Below are 21,254 nucleotides of genomic sequence, written 5' to 3'. Positions count from 1 at the left end.
AGCTGAGTCACTAAAGAGAGCAAAATTATTGCGATTATAAAGCTAAAAAGAGTATAACTGTCATCACCATCAAAGAGAGCTCACAACCACAATATTTTTCTTAGAACCATTTTTTAAGGAAAAATGAAATTAGAGATTATTTTATTGAATAGGTTGAACGGTCTAAAAATTTGAATGATTAGCAATTTTTATCTTTTTGTTGAATAATTTGTTCACTTGTTGTTTGGTCTTATCTTGTTTTTGTTTGGTTTATGTTTGTTGTTATTTGGGCTAATATTTATTGTTATTATTTAAGATTTTTTTTAATTTATAAAAGGGATTAAGGATAATGTTTGAGAGTGCAGAATTAATTTTGGAGTAATACTACGTCCACAACATTTTTACAATAAATTTTATGTAAAAAACTGTTATTGGTGGGTAAAAAAATCATATTAGTATTAGGGTCAAATTAGAATTAGAAACAACTTACTACATTAAATTTATTGTGAAATTATTGTGAATTAGAATGTAGCATTACTCTTATTTTTATTGAATTCAAATTTTTTTAATTCTCAAGTCACGTTGTTCAACATTTTTATTAAGGTAGTTATAAAAGGTTAGTTTAGCATACAATATTTTTTTAGCAAGTGTATCTATACATTTTTTTGCAAGTCAGGTGCAAGTTAGGGTGGTCCTGTGACCACCTTGGCTTGCTTGTGGAGTCGCCAGTGAGTATGGACCAAATGACACTCCTTCCCTCAAGGTTTGTATAAATAGGAAAAATCTTAGGTAGTCCTAGAGTATAGTAAAATGATGTTTCATTTTCTCACATTCATAGTGAGACCTCCACTATAAATTTAATAAATGGACCTCATCATGAATGTGAAAGGAATGAGCACTATTCTCTATATACTCTGAGAGTACCTAAGAATTACTCATATAAATAATAGTCTCTCATTTGGGATTTCTATAAATGAGTAGGAAACTTAAAAAGAAAAAAATCCTTTATTAAAGTAATAGTGTGAGAATTGAGAAGTTATGAACTTATTTGTTGTATTTATATAAAACTAAAACTCAAGGAAGTGTTTTATATAAAAACCTTTAGGGGGAGATTACCATTTCAATAAAACTTAAGGGACAAAAGTATAATTTATCAAAAAATCAAAAGAACAAGAATGAAAGGGCTAAGGAGGCACCTAGTGGGAGCAACCACAATATATATTATTTTAGGGGCTTCGATGCAATTTTTATTGTATAATTACTCGACAAGATTTCGTGTCCTAATTGCTGATAATTAGAACGAAAATAATGTTATTAAGTCCCAAATGAAACATATTTCATTCACCATTCAATACATGCATCTTCCCATCTATACAAGTTATAACTAGTCAGCTCATGATATTGGTGGCTTTGGGGTGGGTTGCAAGTCTGTACACTCAACTTAATTATTGATTTATTGGTTGGTTCGAGCATTTTCATATATTATTATAAATTCTATTAAACAAGATGAGAGAAAAGTTAATAGATGCTCTAATAGTATTTGATTAAGAAGCATGTTTTAAAAAAAAATTTATAGGAAAAGAAAAAAGTAATTGATTTTTTTCACAACTTTTATATTTTCTATAAAAATAGTATCAAAGTTTTCCTAAATGATCTATTAACAAATGCTTTAAAAACACACTTTAACAAGACCCACAAACAAAATAAAAAGGAAAAATACAAAACTCAAGTAAGAGGAGCCCAATTCAAAGTTTACGGAAAACATAAAATATAAGTCACGGCAATTCATTAAATATTATAAATATAGTATATAGTTATGTTCGAAGAACAATTCAAGAATCTCTTTTGAGTAGAGAGGCCCAAGCTTCGTGAAGCTTACCGGCTCTATCTCTCTCTCTCTCTCTCTCTCTCCATTAAAAAGGTTAACCTTACTTCATTGGAAAACAAACAACATCCTTTGTTCACTCTTTTCTGTCTCTCAAAATGAAGAATAAACAACAACAACAAGAAGCCTCGCCAACCTCAATTCAAAAGCTCTTCAATGCCCAAATGCACCTCCATAACCTTGTCTCTTATTTTCTTATCTTTTGCTCCGGTTTAGCCCTTGGACTCACACTCAGTTTCTATCTGAAAGATTTCCCCTTCAACTTGCAGCTCAACCAGTTCCTATCCCCAACATCACCCCCTCTCCTGATTTCATTGAAAACCAAGAATCTCACCCGAGTTGGATTAAAAGAATACTTAAAACCACCAGATGCTAGGCATGATATGGAGGACAACGAGTTGCTATGGAGAGCTTCCATGGTGCCTAGGATACGTGAATTACCTTTCAATCGCACACCAAAAGTTGCATTCATGTTTTTGACAAAAGGGGCTATGCCATTGGCTCCACTTTGGGAGTTGTTCTTTAAAGGACATGAAGGTCTCTATTCTATATATGTCCATCCAAATCCTTCTTTCAATGGAACGGTGTCTCAAGGTTCAGTTTTTCATGGCCGGAGGATCCCAAGTAAGGTCAGTAGATATACATGCACATACATTTTTTTGGTAAACATGTATACATACATACATATTCTTTGCACTTATTCATGTATTTTAACAAATCGAGAATATTTTTTTTTAATACAAAAAAAAAAAAAAAATCAATCAACCATGTATTTTAACAAATCGAGAATTTTTTTTAATACAAAAAAAAAAAAAAATCAATCAACCATACAATAGAGAGTTATTAATTATTATTCATAAATGTCAATTTTGAGGAAAGTACGCTGCCAATAATATATACAACTTGCGAGCACTACTTGTCAACACAGGTAAAGTTTGGGTCCAAATCTGCGGTGCATTTGACCTGTTTTAATGATGTATTTTGATGATAACACATGGCCAAAATTGAACATACGTTACTATTAAACAGATTTAATGCATCAGAATAAGAATACTGAACCCAAGCTAAATAATATCTAATTTTTCCTTTATAGGTTTCCAAACGTGTACAATGTACATATATATTTATATAACCCCAAATGCAAGCCTTGGGTTTGTGTTTACCTTGGAGCTAGCAGCGCCAAACCTAATGCACACTTTTCAAAAGAGAAAATATATTTATTAGCATTTTATTTGTTTACACATAAAAATTTATTTTCAATATGTGTTTTTTTTTAATATATGTGTATAATTTGACTTTATTTAAAAAAAAATACATAATATTATTTAATAAAACAATAAATACATCTTCATTACTGCTCTTAGGCCATTTATAAACAAAAGCCTTTACCTTTTTTATTTTGCCTTGGGTTTGTGCTTTGTACAGAAAAAAGTAGAGTTTTATTTTCTTTATGTACGTTGAGATCAAGAAGGGGCGCCTCATAGCATTCCTTGTTAATTGGAAAATGTGATAGGATATTTTTTTAATTTTTTTGAGAATCATAGCATGCCTTGTGATGGAGATTAGTTATACATGCATGTGATATCGCGTATACGGTGAAAGTGAACGCACATTACTGTAAGTTATCTTTGGGTCCATGAAATCGGAGCGTCTCATTTACTGTATCAACATGTGATGTAGCATATGACACCCTTATAAATATCCATTGACAAGTAATTCTCAAGTACTTTCAAACAAGAAAAATTATACTTTTTTCTCTACATACATAGTAGGATTTACTCATTAAATTTATAATAAACCCTATCATGAATGTGAGAAAAATGAGCACTATTTTATCATACTCTAAAAATACTTAAGAATTTTTCCTCATTTACATGAACAATCATTGTTATGTTTCTAGCCTAATATTAAAGACTAATTTTTTATAGATTAGACATTACACCTTCCCATTTATTGAAATGTTCAATGAAAATAATTTATTTAGCTTAAAATTGGTTAGTATCTATCTTTCTTCAGCAACTCACTATATCATGATTGAAAAGACCATTCATATATAATTTTAGTCATGTAATTTTTTTAAGAAAATAATTTGGCTACTAATGGCTAGAAGCCCGCACGAAAAAAATTAACATAGTTACAAATTTTGAAAATTTAATAATTGAATTACATGTTTTTTATATATGTTTTAAACAAAAAACATGTTAAATTTTGTGTCAATTATATGTTATTTACTATTTGATTCAGAAACTTACTTTTTTTTTGATAATTTAAGACTACAATAACTTAAAATTTAAACATTTGATTGATGGAATAACTATTAGTTTTTAATCTTCTTAAAATTTTGCAAGCATAAAAATATGATAAGAAAATGTAATATAATACTGAATTTGTCAAATAAACTATATCAAATAAACTTGTTGATAGTTTCGCTGAATATCTTGTGTGTGTTATATTAATAGGTTTATTAATGATATTATGTCTCTTTCTTTAATCTTCAAATCATCTTGCGTCATTAGGCAACAATAACGTTGATCAATCCTAGGTTGTATCTAGGAACATCTCTACTCTACAATAATATATTTTTGGTCATCGGCCACCCCACTAATACGTATCGGTCTTCACGTTTTTTTTTTTTTTTTTTTTAGAATCAAATACCTGATTTAAACGATTTTGTACCTAAGTTGTACGTAAGGGTTCCTGAAGACATGTCAGGATTGATGAACATATTAATCTATTTGATGTGACTTGTAATTTGGCTAACATATTTGGACACATTATGAACAATATTCATTATTCGAACTGATCATGACCGCATGAGTTAACAGGGGATAACTTGTGGAGTGCAATTTTTGAAAGTCAAATAATAATAAAATATACCTAAGCTTAACACACACACACACATATATATATATATATATATATATATATATATCTGGTAATCAAGTGTGTGTGTGTGGTAATCAAACTTAAAATCTTAAACCTCAAAAAAAAAAAAAAAAATCCTTCTATGATGCCCGCCTAACATATTTTAGGGGTAAGATATTAATTTGATGCATTAAATATATAATTTGGTAAATAATACTAACTAGACTAGGATTAATTTTATATAGAAAATTGAATATTATAGTTGAAGCAAAATTTTAACAAAAAGAAATATAAACATATTATTATTTTTAAAAGATACTTACTTTCTCTCGAGACATAATTATGTAAAACTGTAATCTAATTTTATATCTTGTTTTAAAGAGAGATTTTATTTGGTGTGTGGCTTTGTAGAAGATTGATTTACAAAGATGAATCATCACTAATGATTTAACACATTTACAATATTTTTTTGAAACATTTTAGGGTTTAAGTTGGGTTAGGTTTCTATTGGTTTTTTATTTTGGAAGTCTTGTAAGAAATAAAAAAGAAAATACTAAAGATACTACAAAATGTTCATAATTTAATGTGTCAATAACTATAATTAATGAATTTCAACTACCTAAATAATGAATTCTGAATTATTTTTTTTGTGATTTATGATATGTCAATTTGTAAACTTATGGTAAAATTTGTGTCATCTCTAATCTCAGTAAAAAAAAAAAATGTACAAACATTTAAAAAAACTATTTGACCTGTTACAATGGGGTTGGGTCTTTTTTCACTGGGGTCGAAGTTTTGTATGGTGGGGGGGCCTTTGGCCGCCCTATGCTTTATCATAAATTATCCCAATTTAAAGGATTACTGTTGCTTTTATTTTTTATTTTTTCTTACTTCCTAAAATTATTCTAGAAATATTTTATTTTTCTTCAATAGTCATCAAATGGGGTAATCTTACTTACACTAGCCATAAAGTCAGCTGGATTATCCCATTGTCTAGGTTCTTACATTATCATAAATTATCTTTCTGGATGTTTTTATACTCACATTAGCCATAAAGTCAGCTGGAGGATTTAGGTTCTTACTTAATTTTTAGGTAAAATGGTTTTCCAACTAATACTCTAAGTCCTTTTCCAAAAAAAACAAAAAACAAAAACTAATACTCTACGTACCTTACCAATTAATATCCCCAAGAATTACCTATAAAAATAATGCCCATTCAGTTCCTTCTCCTTTACAATGCTACTCTATTTTATCACATTTCTGCATATTTGTTTTTTTGTTATTATCATTTGGTCGAATCTACTAAATTTCGTGTCCTTGTTAATGTATTATTATTGCCTTTGGGTTTACGCTGTGGTAGCAATCTGTTTCATTCATTGCTTTGATTCTACTCCTTTTGCAACTATAAAGTAAAATTCTTTTATCCTCATTCTCCTACACCCTAACTTTCTACCTCCCCAGCCAACTTTTCTAAATTCTTTTCTTCGCTCATTCCTCATGTTCCAAAAATTAGAGAAGTCGGTAGCAAAAGTGTTCTCTTTTTTCTTTCGGCAACCAAAGAAAAGCAACATTTTCTGGACCAACCCTCCATGGTGTATCTCAAGGCATTTTAACTTTCAATATGGGCCCCATTATTGGGCTCAATTTGAATTTTCAACTTGGGCCTGATTATTTTAAATTTTTTTGGGGGGTACTTTAGCTCTATTATAGCATTTGCAATTTGCACCACAAATAATAGAGTAAGGGTAGGAACTCTTATGACATTTACCGCATGAACCTTGCAAATGAAGTATTACTCATCATAAAAAAAAAAGAAAAAAGCATATATTGGGAAACGCTAAAATTACAAATTATTTTACAAACTACTAATATGGTGAATAATTATTGAAAAATAAAAAAAATGATGTTAGTTGTGGGCACAAATGAGAAATTAGTAAGAATTTGACACATCAGTAATTTGTAAAAATGTTTATGTATGTAGCATTACTCAAAAAAATAATGAACAATTTTAGGGGATACTATAAATTTATTACATATAATTTACAAACTAATGTGTCATCAACAGTTAGAAAAAAAAAGTAATTCAGACATTTACTTATTATGGCTTTGAAATCCACTAATTAGTTACCTTCATTGTCATGTCATTTTGTATAATAGTATCTTTAGCTTTTTTATTCATAAAAAAGTATTTTTAGCGTTTTTCAAAAGTAATTCAACATTTATTCATTATGATGCTAAAATAACTTGAACACATTTAATACCGGATCGAACTATTATAATGAAATTTATAATACATTAAGCATTTCTCATAATAATAACCCTCTACTTACAATGATTCAGGCAGTGAGATGGGGAGAATTCAACATGGTGGAAGCGGAGCGCCGCCTACTCGCCAACGCACTGCTAGACATATCCAACCAACGTTTTATCCTTCTCTCGGAGTCATGCATTCCCCTATTCAATTTCCCCACAATCTACAAATATCTCATGGGCTCAAAAAAGTCCTTTGTGGAGGCTTATGATTTACCAGGCCCAGTGGGCCAAGGCCGATATGATCACAAAATGGGGCCCACAATTAAGCTCGAGCAATGGAGAAAAGGCTCACAATGGTTTGAGATGGACCGTGACCTTGCCATTGAGGTAATTTCGGACAAGAAATACTATGCAGTATTTGGAAGATATTGCAAGCCCTCTTGTTATTCAGACGAACACTATTTGCCGACATTTGTTAGTATCGAGTTTTGGAAGAAGAATTCAAATAGGACTTTGACTTGGGTTGACTGGTCCAAGGGTGGGCCCCATCCATCTAAGTTCATAAGAACACATGTGACTGTTGGATTTTTGAAGGCACTAAGGAATAATGGTAGCGAATGTGAGTACAATGGAAAGATCACCAATACTTGCTATTTGTTTGCAAGAAAGTTCACTGCCCATGCCTTGGATAGGTTATTGAGGTTTGCTCCAAAGTTAATGCAATTTTAATTGATTTGCATAGGTAGTTGTTGTTGTTGCTGTTGTTGATCATTCATTTATACATACACGAATGGTTTTAGGGCACAATAAGAAGTACATGTTGTAGAATAATTATAATGATTTTTTTTTTTCTATTTATATAATATTAATTTTTTAAATTCAGAGGACTTGTTTTATGAATTATTATTGTGCACATGGATAGTGGATGGAATAACAACCAATAATTACGCATAGCAACTTCTATAAAATTGGATGGATTTTTTTTTTTTTTTTTGGGGTTAAGAATCAATACGAGGGAATCATATAAGCTAATCATGTGAGCAACTTGTAATATTATCATATTATTTCTTTCTATATGGCTCCAACCTACTTTAAAATTTAAAGCTTTTCTTCGGGTGTTTAAAATTTTCGGATTTAGTAATGCAAAAAAAATCATAATAATAATAATTTTCCATTTACGAACTCTACCAAATGCAAAAATGTTAAATTTTGGGTTCTACTCACATCGTTTTTTCAAGTAGAGTAGTAATCGGGTTAGACAAAAATTGAACATTAATAATTCAAAATTTGATGGTCTAATTGTGCTTTTAATATGAGCAAAGGCCAAAGATCAAAACATATTACAAAACTAAATAACATATTCAAATTTAATTCATTTAGTTTTGAATGAGTTTGACTTTTTCATAGAAATCGATCTTGATTAATTTATTTTCTCAAATAGAATAGATATCATTATCAATGTTTCATACAATTATGAATGATTAATTGACTAGGTTTTTTATTTATTTTTTATTCCTACGAACCTATATAATATTTGACATTTTCAATAGAAAAAATGCAAATAATCCATAAACAAAGGTTGGTGATTAGTATTGCTAACCTCCAATGTATCACACCCTTCCTAAAAATTCTTAATTACACGAAATTTTAGAAAATTGAAATTGATAAGGTGTGAAGTGTTATTAATATATATGATCATCATGTTGATTAACATAATAAAATGTATTAACAATTTTTTTTCTCTTATTAATTTAGTTTTAAATTTTAAATTGCTTCTCATTCTTAAAATCCTTGTTCAACTTGTGTTAAAAACTTAAAATTGGTTACTGGATATATCCCTTGAGCCTTTTTCATATTAAGGCGGAAAATTATGAAGGCTGCATCACTAATCAGGACGAGAATAATCTTTCTATTCTAATATATACTACAATATGGTCTTCTTAGTAGCCTATGCGATTAGTTTAATGTCTTCCTGATCGTCAGTCATTATTCTACATTAACTAAAGAATGGGTTCTTTCTCAAAAAAAAAAAAAAAAAACCTATAGAATGGGTTGCTGTGTGCCTTGATATATAAATACATATTTGGTAGGATGTTTTTTTCAAAAATAATAGTTAACTACAATTCTCCATTTTTGGTATTTCTATTATTCCATGTTTCAATCAATACATATATCATATTTTTCACGATTTTCTTTTCGGAGTCATGTTCATTCATGTTAAGTTGACTAATCACTTTTAGGGTTTTTTTCTGGGTTATGTTATATTTTGAGAACATAATTATTTCAAAGTGCCGAACAATAATAAATAGTGCGAAAGTTGAGAATCCGAAAACGAAATAAAAATAAGTAATAAAAAAAACGTTTAATTCCAATACGTTTCTATAATATAAATTAGAGTATAATGAAATTCAGAAATGTATTTATTTTTTCATTCTTTTGAAAATCATTTTGGAAAATGTCGGCTTAAATATACTATTTGTTCTTAAATTTTAGCACATGAGCAATTTTAACCTCCAAAGCTTAAAATGATTGTTTTTAATTTCTCAAAAGATATGGCCAAATTAAAAATTGGCATATTATCACTCTATTAGATATATTAAAAACTAAAAAAAAACATTTTAATTTTGTTAGGGACAAAAATTGATTACTTTATATTTTTATTAAGTGATTAAAAGCAACCATTTTAAAGTTTGTTAAGGATTAAAAATAATCATATAAAAATACTATAAAATGACAATTGAGATACAAAACTCTTTTTCTCAACTAAAAAATATAAAGAAAGATACAAAACTTTTAATAAATATAACTGGATTAAAATTATTGTTTGACTAGACTTCAACAATATGTCTTTTGCTAAAATGAAAAATACAAAATAACGGCATTCAACATTTAAGATTCAAATCTTGACTAGACTTCAATAATATGTCTTTGCCAAAATGACTTTATGAAAAATAGAAGAGAACTTTTGGATATTCAACATTCAAGATTCAACCTAGGATTTTTTTTTTTTGGGTGAATGCACCTTGGAAGTTTCGTTTCATCGTTGTGCAGTTAATATTTTATGCAGGGTTCTTCTGCACCACCGCGTATCCACTATATATAGTACTATTCGAATATTACAATATTCATGAACCCTAATATAATATTCAGTCAAACAATGGTGCATAGAGTTCATGTACTTTTGATTTCCCCCTTAAACTTAAAGAGTCCTTTCAGAGTGTAAATGGTCACCAACACCAAGCCAAGAACGCGGGGCCTGGGGAGTTGGAATCCCAACAGTGCAAACTGCAAAAGTAGGAGTGAGTTGTGAGTTGTGACCCACTATTATATGCCTAAGAAATTAAGCCCCCAACAAACATCCAAAACAAAGTGGACCTAGACCTATGTCAAAAAAAAAAAAAAAAAAAAAGTGGACCTAGACCGATAGTATTGTACTGCACATCTGAGCTTTTTTTTTTTTTTTGGTTCTTTACATCTGCATCGATCAGTATTTATTAAGTTTAATCCACACATCAACATCAATAGATAAGGCAACATGTGTTAAACAACAGAATAATTTTGTTTTTGTTTTTTGTTTTTTTTTCTGAATGAATGTTAAACAACATAATTTAATGATATGCTTTAACTGTTAATTAACCGTGTCTGCGTAGTATTGAAATTTTAGAGATTATTATATGGTGGAGTGGTAATAGAGGTTATGAATTATTTTGCACATGGATAGTGGATGGAATAAAAACCAATACATGCGCAATTAAACATTGCACCTTGGAGACTGTTTCGCCACCTACACAGTCGCTCTACGCTACCGTGTATGTGTATCGGAGACTACAATGAGATTTTGAACTCTGACAAGAGAAATGGTGGACTACCAAAATCACTGCCTCCCATGTTGGATTTCCAAAGTGCCTTGCTCTATTGCGGACTGATTGACCTTGGCTACAACGAGTATAGGTTTACATGGCGGAATGGACGAGCTGAGGAAGCATTTGTGGAGGAGAGGTTGGATAGAGCGTGTGCATCGGTTGAATGGTTGGAGATGCATTTGAGGGCAAAGGTGATCCATTTGACAGCATCTTACTCAAATCATGACCTGATATTATTGGACACGAACCCGGTCTCTACTCTTATTCCTCGACGACGACACAAGCTGCACAGGTTTGAAGAGAGGTGGGTGATTCATCCGAAGTGTGAGCAAGTAATCCGAGACTCATGGACCCAGTCAATTGCTTCGGGTAGTCCCATGAACCGACTTTTGGAGAAAAAAAAAATGCCAATCAGACCTGGTAGCATGGAGTCGAGCTGTTTTTGGCAACACATGAATTCGGCTCAATGCAATAAAGCAGGAACTTGAGGAATTGGTGGAGAATGGGTATGGGCAGAACCTACGTTGCATCATCGAACTGAAAAGCGAGATCAATACTTTGATGCACCATGAAGAAGTGTACTAGAGGTAGTGCTCTAGGTCCTTATGGCTTAAGGCAGGGGATAAAAACACTCATTATTTCCACCATAGGGCAAGTAAAAGACACGTGAAGAATAATGTAAAAGGACTCATGGATAGGGAAGGGATATGGCAATCTAATATGACGAGTTAGTAATATTGCTGAGGAATATTACAATGAACTATTTACTACAACTCGCCCTAGAAATATGGAACGGGTCTTGGAGGTAGTAGACAAGGTGGTCACTGAGGATATGGCCCACTCACTGATTCAACCATACATCGAGGATGAAGTAAGGATAGCTCTCTTCAATATGCACCCATCAAAATCACCAGGTCCAAATGGTATGTCTCCTTTCTTTTTTCAGAAATATTGGCATATTGTTGGGCATGATGTAACTCTCGTTGTATTATCTGTCCTGCACTCTGGTAGATACTTGAAGAAAATGAATTTTACACATATTGTTCACATTCCCAAAAAGAATGACCCACAATATATAACAGAGTTTCGTCCCATAAGTTTGAGTAATGTTGTATCACGACTCATATCCAAAGTTCTTGCTAACTGGATTAAATCCATTTTACCCAAAGTTATTTTTGATACCCAAAGTGCTTTTAATCCTGATATACTCATTACAGATAATACTACTGTTGCATTTGAAATGCTCCATTGTATGTGGAATAGGAGGAAAGGAAAGACCGATCACAAAGCAGTGAAGTTGGATATAAGCAAGGCTTATGATAGAATGGAGTGGGAATTCCTTCAACAGATTATGTTGAAGATTGGACTGCCTGAACAATGGGTGAACTTGGCTATGGAAACGGTATGAATATCCTCATACTCGGTTTTCATTAATATGGAACCAAAGGGTTTCATCACACCAACCAGAGGTATCAAACAAGGTGACCTTTTATCTCCATATCTCTTCCTGTTGTGTGCTGAGGGGTTGTCCTTATTGATCTGAAAAGCAACAGATACAAATAGACTGAAGGGCATTTATTCTTGTCGAGGTGGAGTGCGTATCTCTCATCTCCTATTTGCAGACGACAACCTACTGTTTTGTGAAGCAAAGATTGGAGAATGCCATAAATTACTTGACTTACTTACACAATATGAGGAGGCATCAAGTCAAGCCATAAATAGATCGAAGACCACTCTCTTTTTCAACTAAAATACAAGCCGAAGGGACAAAGAGGAGATTCGGAGGTTGATGGTGGCACAAATCATGAATAATTGTGAAAAGTACCTCGGACTGCCTATGGTTAGGGGTAAATCAAAGATGGGCACGTTTAAGGAGCTTCAAGAGAGGATAACAAAAAAGGTGATGGGGTGGAAGGAAAAAACCATATCAAAGGCGGGTAGGGAGACCTTGATCAAGTCGGTGGCCCAAGCAATACCTACATACTTTGAGCATTTTCAAGTTACCAAGAAGGGTGTTTAAGGGTATCAACTCAATCTTAGCAAAATATTGGTGGGGACAAACACGGAATGAAAAGAAAATCCATTGGCTTAATTGGAATAGACTTTGTACTCCAAAAAATAAGGGTGGTATGGGTTTTAGGGACATTCATGCTTTTAACCTTGCTATGTTAGCAAAGCAAGCTTGACATCTTGTTACTGGCTCACACTCCCTCTTCTTTCAGGTGTACAAAGCCAGATATTTCCCTCGTTGCTCTTTCATGGACGCTGAGTTAGGCCATAACCCATCATTTGTGTGGCGTAGCCTCCTAGTTGCAAGGGACTTAATTTGGGAAGGGTCCATGTGGAGATAGGTAATGGGCAGAGTGTTCAAGTTAACTGCAACAAGTGGCTGCCACATCCCCTTCTGTTTAAGCCTGGAGCTAATACTAATATGAAAGTGGTAGACCTCATCCATCACCAGACCATGCAGTGGAACCGTTCGTTGCTACAAGCTACCTTCATGCAATCCACGCAAGAGGATATATTGCGCATTCCACTCAAGAGGATATATTGTGCATTCCACTCAGTAATACACATGCTTGGGATTGGCTCTACTAGAAAGAGAATAAAGCCCAACAATTCATGGTCAGAATAGCCTATCGAGTGGCTCTTTGATTGCAAGGTGAGTCTAGGACTGAGCACTCGTCGGTAAGGGATAAGAAGAGGTTTTGGTGTAGGATCTGGAAGTTGAGATTCCACCGAAGGTCCGTAACTTTTTCTGGAGAGCACGCATCGATATACTCCCTACATGTGCAAATCTATACCACAGGAAAGTACCACTAGACTCGCTGTGCTTGATATGTGGGCAGACAGACGAAACTGTTGGACATGCGCTCTGGGAGTGTCCTCTGGCCAGAAATATGTGGGCAGTGGCTCAAGGGAGATTGCAGAAGTGTGGGGCAGCAGTGCATAATTTTTTCCTTTTGGTCCGACAACTAGAGGAGAAGCTCACTAATAAGGAAATGGAAACCTGGGCGATGGTGGCCTGGGCCATTTTGAACGCAAGAAATGGGTTTTGTTTTGAAGATATTCAGTCCCAACCAATGGACATCCTACACGGAGCTACAACATTTCTGCATGATTACCAGCGATTGAATGGGCATGTGGTAGGACCTGGATAAGCACCTACATGTTTTTTTCATCTTTATTTTATGATACCTGTAAGCCTAATGAGTTGAAGCTATAGGCTACTATTTTACTGTATACTTTCGTGGGGGAGTTTATAACCCCAGTTTTGTCTTTTCAATAAAAATTTATCTTCGCAGTCAAAATAACATTACACCTTGTATAGAATTGGAGGAAATTATATAAGCTAATCATGTGAGCATTAGGTACTTGATAAAACTTAAATATAGTAGTTTAAGTACTTTTCCTTAGGTTTTTTTTCTTAAATTTCAATCATTTTTCTTATCTAACAACTCTAAGAAACATTATTAAATACCAACTCAGCAACTCTCCTTCTTTTGTATTGCAAGAGAACCCCTAGACTTCAGATCTCTCTGACTTTAGGACATGATCTTTTACTTATGCTGAAGAGGAACTATAGAGATCTTAGATTCTTAGTGAGCAAATTTATCTTTTTATTTGGTTGTAATCAATTACTACAACGCCACTTAATATCTTTTTATAAGATATTAATTTTGGAAAATTTATCATTGAATAAATTTTTCCTTTTATTTCTTTCATGCTCACAAATTTTTCAAAAGATAAAAAATCAATAGCTTTATTATTGATTAAACGTTTAAATTTCATGTTTTTGTAGTCACAACAAAAAAATGGGACTATCCCAGTGTTTGCAAAACCACTAGGATAGCCTCAGAAAGCACCGGAATAGGGTCAAAATGCCTATCCTCTCGTTTTTTTTCCCAACGCTTCAAACTGTCACACAGTGACAGTCGGTATAGGTCTATCTATACTAGCGGTTTTATAACCACCCTTATAGGGCCTATTCCCGTGTTTTAAAAGTGCTGGTATATGCAGTATCTATTCCAGTGTTTTCGAAAACGCTGGTATAGGTCTTCAATGGACAAAATAACAAGGCCTATACCAGTGCTTTTAAAACACCGGTATAGGCCTTGCTTGTGCCATACCCTATTCCAGCGGTTTGTAAAGTGCTACAATAGGGTTTAAAAATTTTTTTATAGCACCTGTAATGAACCTACAATTCATAGCACCAATAATCTATACTTTATGGAACCTACAATTCATATTTTCCAATAGCAAATACAATACCACTTTAAACCAACAAACCAAATATATTTAATTACACCATATCAATAATTACATCCCAAATATCTAGATTATTATACACAAAATAATACATCCCAAGTGTCTAGAATTTTATAGTAAAGTTTCCAACTATAACATATATAGATCAAAGTTTGAAACTTTATTATAAAATCAATCCCATAATTCCAACCACTGGTATCAAAAGTTCCAAGTCAAAAATTTCTAGGGAAACTTGAAGGGAGCCTTTTCTTCTCAGCTTTAGCTGTATTGCATAATAAAAACCAATTGAGCAACCATTATATCAAAATCTTTTTGTTTGATTGATAATAATAATAATAATAATAATAATAATAATAATAATAATTAGTACCCAAATATTTAATGTGGAAGGCAAAGATGAAAATATTACTTCATTGAACTCTCTTGCTTGTTGTAGCATGTTCAAACCAATTGTTCCTTCCAAAACTAGTTGGATCTCTTGCATGGGAGTAGACCATAACAAACGTATGAATTGATAGATGAATCCTATCCCTATCATCTATAGGAGAACTTGTGGAATATAGAGCTAGCACATATCAGTTATAGCCTTCGTATTCTTTGTAAAATTTCAATAAAATTATTGTTACTTAGAAAAGAATGAAGGGATTGCCTTCCAAATTCCAAATGCCATATTGTTTGCTGAACATCCTTCCAACACACCAATAACTAAACCACTGATCTCAGCATAACCCATCTAGCTACAAATAAAAAAAAAAAAAAAGAGTCCACAAATTGAATAGTTGTGTGCTTCCATTTTGTCTTAATCCCATATTTAACAAATATAAAAATGTATTGAACATACTAGCACCCAACTATTCCTTAAAAAGACCCTATTGTGTGAGAACAAGAAATAAAGAAATAAAAATGTAAGGCAAGAAAAACTGCCAATAAGCTTGAACTCAATTCAAAACTCATCCACTAGTAAGTACAGGATGGAGGCAGCTGTCGTGAGTTCAAGACCTTATGGGTAAGAGTGTAGCCTACCAGCAGAACGAAAAAAAGAAAAGAAAAGAAAAAGTAATAGGGTGTCTTATTGTTTTATTAGAGTGTAGCACTCCAATTCAATTTACTTTTTCTACAACATTAATTCAAACCTTGTCAATGAACTCTAGTTCAACTAATGTGCAACCCCGTGCTCATGCACGGGTACATTTAAAAACAATCACAATTATATATATATATATATATATATATATATATATATAATTTAGAATAACTAAACTCTTCAGTTTTTGTACCCAATTATTCAAGGGAATTTTGGTCATTTTTTGGGTTTTAGGGGTGTTTTGGTCATTTTTTAGGTTATGGGGTATTTTGGTCATTTTTCAAGTTTCAGAGGTATTTTGGTCATTTTTAGGTTTTGGGGGTATTTTGGTCAGTTTTTAAGTTTCAGAGGTAATTTGGTCATTTTCTAGAAATTTAGATTTTATGTTGTTTATTTAAATTTTAGATGGGTTTTAGTGGGTATTAGTGGTTTTATCCATTAAGACCTATTAAAAAATGACCCAAATACCCCTGTGAACGCAAAAAATGACGAAACACCCCCTATGCAGTAATAAAGTTTACACACATACATCCTAAGCCTAAAAATGACATAAATGCCCTTGGAACTTAAGAAATTAATAAAATGTTTAAAGCGTATGCAATCATTTATTATGTTTTGGGAGGTATTTCGATCATGCTATAACATTTCTCTAACTTTTTAGTCATTATAATGCTGCCTTCATAGGTTCTTCGATCATTTTTTACGCTTTAGGGGTGTATCAATTATTTTTTAGGTTCCGAGTGTATTTCGGAAAGTTGCCATTATAGGGGTATATTGATCTTATTTTAGTCATCGAGGGGTATTTGGTCTTTTTCAAACATAGGGGGATATTTATGGTCAATTTCCATGTTTTAGGAGGTATTTTGGTAATTTTATGTGCTTTAGGGGGGAGGGGTTGGTCATTTTTTAAAGTTTCGAGAGTTTTTCGGTCATTATTTAGGTTTCAGAGGTAATTCAGTCTTTTTTTTTCCCTGTTATGCATTGGTCTTTTTTTCGGTATCGGGTGTATGTTGGACATTTTTTGTGGTTATGGGGGCATTGTGGTCATTTTTTCGATTTATAGGGCTATTTTGGTATTATTCAAGTAGTCAAGGAGATTTCCACCTTTTTTAGGTATGGGGGTACTTTTGTCATTTTCTAGCTTTTAGGAGGTATTTTTGATCCTTTCGATGTTTTGGGGGTATTTTGGTCATTTTTTATGTTTCAGGAGTGTATTAGTCTTTTTCTGGTTGTCGGGTGTGTTTTGGACATTTTTTGTCTTTCTAGGGGCATTTTGGTCATTTATCAGACTTGTAGGGGTATTTTGGTCTTATTCAAGTAATCAAGGGTATTTTGGCTAGCTTTAGTAACAAGGGGTACTTCGATCATTTTCACTGTCTTTAGGGGGTGCTTGGGTCATTTTTGATGTTTTGGGGGTATTTCAATTGTTTATTAGGTTTAATATATCGGTCTTTTTTTAGATATCGGAGGTGTTTTGCTCTTTTTAGATGTTTTGGAGGGTATTTTGGTCCTTTTCTAGATTTAGGGGAGTATTGGTCATTTGTTAATTAACAAATTCCTATAGGTGACCTATCCTAGTGCTTTTGGAGTGTTGGAATAAGGTTCGCTTTTGGAGTGCTAGAATAGGTGGACCCTATTCCAGCGCTTCCGAAAGTGCTGGGATACGTCTCTCTCCATTAGGGAATGGAGTGATCCTATTCCAGCGCTTCCAAAAGGGTTGGGATAGGTCTCTCTCTATAAGGGAATGAAGTAATCCTATTCCAGCACTTTTGAAAGCGCTGGAATAGGTGGACCTTATTTCAGTGCTTCCAAAAGCACCGAGATAGGTCTTTCCCATAAGAGAAATCAGTAACCCTATTCCAGCGCTTTTAGAGCGCTGGGATATGACAACTATATTCCAGTGCTTTTAAAGCACCAGGATAGGATAGTTTCAAAAATTAAATTTGATGATGGAAAGAAAATCAGTAGGCTGAATGCTTCGGGCTTCAAAGGGCTAGTGATTGCTTGGAAGACTTGAAAAGAAAAACACACGATCAAAGGTGACCGGGGTGGATCGGCCAAGAACCCTTCGATGCTTAAGTTAGTTTCTCTCTTAAATTCTGGAGTTCCAACTTTTTAGGAGTTATCTCAGACTTTCCTTCATTTGATGTGAATGAGTGTTTATATAGTGTGCTCTTGAAGCGGATATTTGTCTCATAACTTCCTCTATATTTGAGGAAGTCAGAAGGTTCAAGGTTAACTTCCACAAAAGTTATAGGAGTTAGAATATCCAATCTCATCTTCTATAACTGTCGTTGGAAGTTAAGAACTTAGAAGAAAGTTATAGCGATGAACCAAGATTTTACTTATGCCTCGAAATAATAACACGTGGTTCAATTCACTAGCTCTTGTAGATAAATCTTTCTGGAATTTCCCCAAGTGTTGGTGGTCGTCCAGGTGCCTTTTTTATGGACGATCGTCCCATATGCCAATGGACGATCGTCCTACCAGGTATAACCATTATTGTCTTCTTGGTGTGGACGACTCTTATGGATGAATTGGAGTTGGTTCAATTTACAGTTCACCATTGAAATTAATTTAAAAAAAAAAAACAATAAACCTAACCTATAATGGCAGTTATAAAACGCTGCAAAAAGGCTTCCTATACTAGCGTTTTTGGAAACCGCCGCTATAGGGCTCCTATTGCAACGATTTATAAAACGCCGATTTTGATTTGCCGTAATAGGGTTTCCTATACTAGCGGTTTCAAAAAGTGCTGGTACAGGCTTTTCTATTTCAACGGTTTTTAAAAGCGCCAGGAAAAAAATGTGCAATTCAACAGGTAATTTTTCAAAATATGTAATTACGTTAATTAAAAAAATGGTAATTATCTAGTTTATTGATAAACTAGTTTTTTTTTTCTTCTATAAACCTATATAATATTTGGCATTTTAAAAATATAAAATACAAATAATTATAAGTAAATGTCGAAGATAAGTATTGTTAACCTCCAATGTTGATATCCCACTTTCTGAAACTCTTACACAAAATTCAAGAAAATTGAAATCAGCAAAAAAGAAATTATTTTGGTCATTCCTAAAATCCTTGTTCAACTTGTGTTAAAAATTGGTTTCATCCTTGTGCCTTTTCTATATTAAGTCGGCAAATTATAAAGACAAAGGTTTGTTTGACTACTAGAATTGGGGCTAAGGCTCCATCACTAATCAATTAGGACGAGGATAATAATCTTGAGGAGGACTAGTACTACGGACTAGGTCTTTGGACTTTGGAGTCTTTACGATTAGTTTAGCGTTTACCAGATCATCTATCACGTTATATAAATGCCAATCACTAATGAATCGATTGACGTTTTTCAAAAATGGAAGAAAAAGAATGGATTGATGTGTGCCTAGATATACTAAGATATTTTTCCTTAGAAAACACATAGTGAATTAATATATATATATAAAAAAAATAGTGAATTGTTTTAAACAAATTATATAGTTAACTACAATTCTAATTTTTAAATTTTGAAACTTCTATTACCCCATGTTTCAATTAATACATATATTTCACGATTTTCTTTTCCGATTCATGGTAATTTATGTTAAGTTGACTAATGGATTCAGATCCTCTAGATTTCTTAGAGTACTCTACCAATAGATTTCCTTAAATCCTAACCATTCTTTAATGATTTAATGGTATAGATTTTGCCATGTCAGTATTCCACTAACAATAATCTTAATTATTTTGTTTGCAACATTATTTTATTATTTTAGGAATATTGTTAGTGGAATGCTGACATGGCAAAATTTATACCATTAAATCATTAAAGAGTGGTTAAGATTTAAGGAAATCTATTTGGTAGAGTACTCTAAGAAATGTAGAGGATCTAAATCCTTAATTTTAGGGTTTTTTTTGGTTATGTTATATTTCGACAACATGATTATTCCAAAGTGCCAAACAAATTGCACTAAATAGAAATGCAAAACAAATTAAATAGTGTGAAAAAACCATAATCTAGAATCCAGAAATGAATTTAAAAGAATTAATTCAAAAAATATACATTTCTAATATTACTCTATCATAAATTAGAGTTTAATACCAAAAATTAGCAATAAATTTTATTTTTTCTTTCTTTTTAGAACCATGTCGGAAAATTGGTTCCTAAAGTTTGAACAATTTGAAATCTTTGAAGTTGGTTTCAAAAATATATATATATAAATAAAGTTTAAAATAATAACTTTTAGTACTTTATATTACATTACCAAACTAAAAACTGACACATTATTACTCCATTAGATACGTTAATTTAGGACTCAAAATAAATATTTTAATTTCTTTAGGGACTAAAGTTGATTACTTTATGTCTTTTAGAGATTAAGAAGTGACAACTTGTAAGTTTGTTAGGGGACAAAAACAATAAATAATTTAAACTTCAAGATTATTATTTTCTCCGTCCCAGTTTGTTTGTCCTCTATTCCATTTTGGGATGTTCTAAAAAATTGTCCTGTTTCTAAAAATAAAATTAATTAATTTACTAATATTCCTATTATACCCCTACTTTATTTTCAAAACTATTTGAAAGGAAAATTAACAAATATTTAAAAAATCAATCTAATTAGGGCAACTTTTTAGTTGCCTCATTAATAATAACTCTTAAAAAAAAAAAAGCTGATAAATTTATTTAAGGGTAGTTTTGTAAACTTATACATTTTTAAAAGGGAGACAAAATAATAAATAATGTTCCTTTTAAAAGTTTGACTTTTCAAACAGAACAAAAAAATTAGGACGGAAAAAGTATTATTTTTAATTCGATAGTCATGGGAAAGGGAATATAAACCCTAGACTTCTTTGATAGTAAAGTCAAGAAACATTAATTAAGCTATAAAACTCTTAAGTCATAAGAAACTTCAAGAATAGGCTTTTCAAAAAAAAAGAAACTTCAAGAATTAAAATTACTAATAAATCATTAAAGTATACTAAAGTATAGGAAGTAACCATGTAGTTCAATCAAAATTGTTTAATGAAAAATACAAGTGTCTTTATGGGTATTCAACCTTGGAATTTTCGCTTC

At 32.2% G+C, this 21,254-nt stretch overlaps 2 protein-coding genes across 2 annotated transcripts; both read left to right on the top strand.

Annotated features, from left to right (window-relative positions):
• The first annotated feature begins 1,852 nt into the window (after positions 1–1,852).
• LOC142631948 (glycosyltransferase BC10-like) lies at positions 1,853–7,864 on the top strand. Its single transcript, XM_075806320.1, has 2 exons — positions 1,853–2,493; positions 7,070–7,864. The coding sequence occupies exons 1-2, from the start codon at positions 1,963–1,965 to the stop codon at positions 7,709–7,711; spliced, it is 1,173 nt and encodes a 390-aa protein (XP_075662435.1). The 5' UTR covers positions 1,853–1,962; the 3' UTR covers positions 7,712–7,864.
• A 2,929-nt stretch (positions 7,865–10,793) lies between these two features.
• Positions 10,794–11,333, top strand: LOC142632677 (uncharacterized). Its single transcript, XM_075807044.1, has one exon. It carries the CDS (start codon positions 10,794–10,796, stop codon positions 11,331–11,333), a length of 540 nt encoding a protein of 179 aa, XP_075663159.1.
• Positions 11,334–21,254: the final 9,921 nt, after the last annotated feature.

Source organism: Castanea sativa, chromosome 4, assembly GCF_040712315.1.
Source record: "Castanea sativa cultivar Marrone di Chiusa Pesio chromosome 4, ASM4071231v1".
NCBI classification, from domain to species: Eukaryota; Viridiplantae; Streptophyta; class Magnoliopsida; order Fagales; family Fagaceae; genus Castanea; species Castanea sativa.
This window is presented reverse-complemented; position numbering and strand designations above follow the sequence as displayed.